At 47.0% G+C, this 6,267-nt stretch overlaps 1 protein-coding gene across 1 annotated transcript in view; it reads right to left on the reverse strand.

Annotated features, from left to right (window-relative positions):
- Positions 1-4,441: 4,441 nt before the first annotated feature.
- The window catches only part of CETN2 (centrin 2), a 3,566-nt gene continuing 1,740 nt past the window's right edge, over positions 4,442-6,267 (reverse strand). The window contains exons 4-5 of the mRNA XM_007454644.1: positions 4,956-5,093; positions 4,442-4,531 (exon numbers count right to left, since the gene is read on the reverse strand). Of these exons, the coding sequence (XP_007454706.1) occupies positions 4,442-4,531; positions 4,956-5,093 (228 nt within the window). The remainder of the gene's footprint in view (positions 4,532-4,955; positions 5,094-6,267) is intronic.

Below are 6,267 nucleotides of genomic sequence, written 5' to 3' on the forward strand. Positions count from 1 at the left end.
GTACCGGGGCACGAACCCGTGTCCCCTGCATCGGCAGGTGGACTCTCAACCACTGCGCCACCAGGGAAGCCCCCCCTTTCTTTAAACAACTTCCTTAGATTCTCCTTATATCAAACCCGAGTATGGCTACGGATGAATCTGGCTGTTCCTAGTCGTTAGAACACTTTGGAGCAAAAAAAAGACTAATCCCCTGGAGAGTTATTTCAAGGAAACTTAGTACATACCTGAGTTACTAGGGAGGCCCACAAAGCCCAACAGGAACTGACTTCTCCCTCCCCACCCCACTCGCGTTTTCTCCCCTAAAGCACCCATCCCCACCACCACCCCCATCTCTCCACGGCATCCTCACGGGAACTGATGGCAGCTCCCTCTCCATTCCCGGCCCTCCATCTCCCCACACCCCTCTGCTCCAGCCCCATGTGAAGGCACTTCCACTCCCTCTCTATCCACATCCCTGCCACCTCACTATGATCGTCTCTGGTCCATCTTACATCAACTAACTTCAGCTCCCACTGCTTCCCAATGCCCAGCCCAGCACGGAATGTCCTCTCTCACTCACCATCCTCCCACACCCATATGCTTCTCTACTCCACCCTCAAATGAACCAACCTCTGTTACCCTTCCCCCCAGCTCCACCTGCATATCTCTGGTCAAGCCCCACATGTAGGAACCCCTGGTACCTCCTCCCCCTTCCCCCAACTCCCATAGAGCTCTCTGGTTTATGCTCCTGCAAACCAGTCAAAATCTTGTATCATCAAAATCCCGCCCCCACTCTCCCACAACTCTCTGGTCCAGCCCAACATGAACTGAACTATGTATCCTTTCCCTCCCCATCACCCCAAACCCACTATAGTTCTCTGTTCCAGCTGAACATGACCTAACACCAGCTGCCTTCCCCTCCTTGTCACCCCCAAGCCCCTACAGCCCTGATCCGTCTGCACAGAAACCAACCCTTTCTCCCTCTCCCTCTCCTTTCCCCACCCATCACTTTTTCCTACCCACATGGATGGACCTCAGTCCCTTACTTCCCAGTCCCCAATGATCCTTCTGCTCCATCACCAGTTGACCTGACCTCTGCTACGTCTCCCAGTCCACGCTGCCATACTCCCCCTACATCTCTGGTCCACCCACAGGGGCTGACCCGTTCCCGCTCTCTCCCTGCCCATCCACCACCATCCCCCTCCAACTCTGTAGACCATCCATCCTCGGGAACTGACCTACCTTGTCTCTCCCTCCCAATCCACCCCCACACCGCCCAGAGTTTACCCAACCGCTCCGCCTACATCTCTTGGTCCAGCCCCACATGAACCAACCTCTACTCCGCTCCCTTTTCATGACCCTACTCACCCTACACTCTCTGCATCAACTGCACCTGCACTAGCCTCGCCTACCATTGCCTCCCCCCCATCCTTCCCATCCCATCAGTCTATCTGACCCAGCCGCACGTGAACTGACTGCAGCCTCCTCTCCATCCAAATCTCCCCACTCCCTTGCAGCTCTTTTCTGCCTCCACATGAACTGGCTCCAGATCGTCCTGCATCCCCTTCTTCCCGACCCTCCTGTGACTCTGCTCCAGTGCCACAGCCACGGATTCGTGCAAACCTATCTTAGAATGAGAGTCATGTACCACAATGTTCATTGCAGCTCTATTTACAACAGCCTGGAGATGGAAACAACCTAAGTGTCCATCATCTGATGAATGGATAAAGATGTGGCACATATATACAATGGAATATTACTCAGCCATAAAAAGAAAGAAATTGAGCTATTTGTAGTGAGGTGGATGGACCTAGAGTCTGTCATACAGAGTGAAGTAAGTCAGAAAGAGAGAGACAAATACCGTATGCTAACACATATTTATGGAATTTAAGAAAAAAAATGTCATGAAGAACCTAGGGGTGAAACAGGAATAAAGACACAGACCTACTAGAGAATGGACTTGAGGATATGGGGAGGGGGAAGGGTAAGCTGGGACAAAGTGAGGGACTGGCATGGACATATATACACCACCAAACGTAAAACAGATACCTAGTGGGAAGCAGCCGCATAGCAGAGGGAGATCAGCTCGGTGCTCTGTGACCGCCTGGAGGTGTGGGATAGGGAGGGTGGGAGGGAGGGAGACGCAAGAAGAAGAGATATGGGAACATATGTATATGTATAGCTGATTCACTTTGTTATAAAGCAGAAACTAACACACCATTGTAAAGCAATTATACTCCAAGAAATATGTAAAAAAAACCCCAAAAAACCTATCTTAGAATGGCTGCCAGGCATACATATGGCAAGCACATTATGTCTGTCCCTATCCTTAGGGATAACACATTACTTGCCACTCTCCCTCCCTCCAAGAGATTCTGACTTCATTTCATTGAGGAGAACGTTAAGCAGGAGGGGATAAGAATGTTTCCAGGGTGACAGTTAACAGTGAAATGGGAAGTAGGGCCCAGTTTTTTCACTCGTTTCCAATATTGTACGTCTTTTATCAGATCATATGCCTCTTATTAAAAACCAGCAATATGACAAAGGTCAAATCCTCACAGGAAATGCTGTCAACTCGACTTTGGGGACAGTAATTATAAAAGCTTCATGGACGCACATTTAACAAAAAGCTCATGTGACAACCATATACCAGATGAATGAGTGAGAGCAAATACTTCTGAAATGTGTCCTTCTCGGCACTGCAAATCCAGGCCCTTTCTGTTGTTTTCATTGGCCCCGCCAGCGATTCTGAGTTAAGCGCCAATCTTCTCCCTATTCACAAACAAGGAGACTGGGGTGCCCAGAGAAGCAGCTTGCCCCAAATTACACAGCCAGAAAGTGGTGGAGCCCCTGTGAGAACCCAGGTCTGAAGCTACTCTGGGCTCCCCCCATATACCTCAGTGTTTCTCAAGGAGAAGTCCCTCTGCAGGAGAGTTGTCCAGGGGACCCCCAAGTCCTCCAGGATGCCAGTGTCCAGAGATGAGGCCCATGGTCACACCTCTTTAACATGCACCCCACATAGGGTTGCTAGTTGAAATACAAGACACCCAGGTAAAGTTGAACGTCAGATCAACAATGAATAAACAACAAAATGTCCAAATGGGATACACTTGCACTAAAAAAAAAATTGATGTGAAATTCAAATTTTTATCAGCTTAATCGGTTTTCCATTCCTCCTCATCCCTTCTTGCTTCTCACCCTCAGCCTGGGGCAGAGACTTTAATGTCATCTGCTGGGATTTCTCTTATAGGTCATCCCATATGGGGCCAGAAGGGCACTAGACAAGGTCACTGGACCCGAACCACACAGAGATTCTGAGACACCATCCAGCAAATAAACTGACCAGAGGCTGGCTAAGCTCAACCTACTGTCACAATCACCTGGCTTTTTCCCCAATTTGTCCCCAGTAAGACTCTTTTCCAGCTGTACACTTTGCCAAAACTATTTTTTGGGGCATCATTTAGGCTTATGCAAAACAGTCATCTAATTTTAGAAACTGATGGGTTCCCAGGGCAAAAAGCAATTCGCATCCATAGTAAAGGATCATTTTGTTTTCTGTTCACGGGCTGGCAAGGAGTTTGGGATCTACCAGGCTACGTTCAATGAAATGGTTTAGAAGCTGAACTCACAGTCAAGGCTAAAGAAGTCATCCTTAGAGAACAAGAGCTCAAAATAAGAAAGGTTTTATTTGAAGACAAAACAAATAGCGCGCGCGCACACACACACACACACACACACACACACACACACACACACACACCCAAATGCAAGTAAGAGAGTTCACTGGGTTTTATAAAAGAGAAAGCTGCGGGCTCCCCTGGTGGCGCAGCAGTTGAGGGTCCGCCTGCCGATGCGGGGGACGCGGGTTCGTGCCCCGGTCCGGGAAGATCCCACGTGCCACGGAGCGGCTGGGCCCGTGAGCCATGGCCGCTGAGCCTGCGCGTCCGGAGCCTGTGCTCCGCAACGGGAGAGGCCGCAGCAGTGAGAGGCCCGCCTACCGCAAAAAAAAAAAAAAAAAGAGAGAGAGAGAGAGAAAGCTGCACTCAGGTGCCAATTAAAATTGGAACCATTGAAGAGATGCCCCCTGCTTGTGGTGACACAAGTACAACATGTGCTTGTGAAGAAGTTGCTCTGCAGTGGCATAACTGTGGGAATGCGGGACAGGAGTTAAGCGATACAAGGCAGAATAGCAGGTGCGCAAAAGCTCAAAGACCCTTTTCTCCACTCTAACGTGCTCTCGTTCTGCCCTGGGGAATTAAAGCAGTCAGCAGGTCACCTTGCAAAGAACCTCAATTTCAAAGAACACTTTCAGAAGTTGAAAATAGATTCAGAGTTATTATTAAAGTCATACAGAGAGGTCAGTGGGGGAAACATAATTTACATTCTCAAAAACCAGGCTTCAGACAACAGCAGGCACGAAATTGAGTTCCATGTGCTCGCATTATAAAAGATGACACTGATCTTAATAAAGGCTGGTCTTCTTCATGATGCGCAGGAACTCGTGCTCATTGACTTCTCCATCTCCATCTCTATCGGCCTCATCAATCATTTCCTTCAGCACAGAAAAGATTCCGGTTAGATTAATCCATAAATGAAACGAAAATGTGACGAAGTAATAGGCTTTTAAAATGCTACATGAATAGACAATTGTGGTCCACCTGATGCAAATGTGCTGCTTTTTATAATGGCTTGGCTCCTGAAAAGTCATTTGAAAACCAAGCCATACTTTGCCACATGTGTATCACCTAGAAGGAAGCTCAATGATCATGTTGACTAGGGAGATTCCTAAAACCTAAAATAGTAAGTAAAACTGTTCACGTGTGTATTTTTCTGGGAGCAGCATCCATAGGTTTGTCACACTATCAAAAGAGAAATTAAGTGGTCAACAGAGAGAACACGAGTTTTCCTTCATATGTAACCAGAGAAAATGTAAGTCAGAAAAGTCACACAGGGCCCCAGGCTGATGCATCACAAACCTGCAGTTCCTCATCGGTGAGGTTTTCACCCAACTCCTTGGCCACACGTTTTAGATTTTTGAACGATATCTTCCCAGTTTCATCATCATCGAAGAGCTTGAAAGCTTTCAGGATTTCTTCTTTGGTATCTTTCTCAGACTTAACAAGTAGAACATAAAACACATGAATACGGAGACATTCATGACTCATACTTACTCGGCTCCTGCAGCCCCACCACCGCCCATCCCCCCTGCCCTGCACAGACATCTTGGTAACAGCCTTCATGACCACAGGTGCTAGATCACAGAAGATCACACATCAACCAGGGTAGAAAAAGGGGACAAACGATGAAATTATTAGAAACCCAGAGGCTAAAAAGGAAATATAAAGGATTGTATTTAAAACACTTTCTGTATAAACCAAAGAGAAAGTAGATTTGCTTTTAAGATATACAAGCAGATAGTGGAGTTAAATTTAGGGGAAATATACTGCTTAAGCTGGTGGAGGAGGGATCCTCTTGGTGAGGGTGGAGGGGGAGGGAGGAAAGAGAAGACTATTTCACTTGTTATGAGATCACAAAGCGTTACTGGGATCCCAAGTACTCTAACAGAGGAAAAGAGTAAAATCTCCAAGAGCTCCAAGTCCAAATATTCCTGAAAGGTAGCTAAAGATAGAGCGATCCTCTAATAAGACCAATCTGGGAATCAACCTTGAATGTGGGACAGCTTTACTAGGTTGTTACAGAATGTTAAACTTCCTGAACTCTTAAACTAGTCCCTGAAGAAAAATATAGGTGTGATTAGATAATTTCAAAGCAACAGGATTATTAGAGTAGGAACAGCCTGTGCCCTGGGAAGCACACTTGAAACACTGATGGAGTTACTTTTCCACAGCCCAGTAGAACATAGCTGAGCCACATTAAGGAGGAGCCAGGAGGTCAACGAAAGAGAAATGGACCAATGTGAACATCTTTCCTGGGTGGGACACTCAGGGGACTGAGGTAGACTGGTGAGGTGTCATCTTAGAGTCTCTCTGGACCATTTGGACCCTTTAAAAGGGTGACACCCAAGAGACTAGAAAATGGGTGAATTCAACCTTGGAAGTGGTGAAAGACCAAATCCTCAGTGTGATCAAAACACAGCCTCAGGCTGAGGCTGCCCAGAATAATGACAAATAGGAGAGAAAAGAATTTCAAACTTTAAATACATGGACTTTGTCTTGTCAAAATGCGAGACACTGTAATATTGTTGGTGTTATGAAAAGTTTTACTGCTTGTGGGTATCACACTGACATACCGGTTGGAGAAAGGTAATAGCAAAAAACATGACAGCAG

The sequence above is a fragment of the Lipotes vexillifer genome, unplaced genomic scaffold, assembly GCF_000442215.2.
Source record: "Lipotes vexillifer unplaced genomic scaffold, Lipotes_vexillifer_v1.1 scaffold1409, whole genome shotgun sequence".
NCBI lineage: Eukaryota > Metazoa > Chordata > Mammalia > Artiodactyla > Lipotidae > Lipotes > Lipotes vexillifer.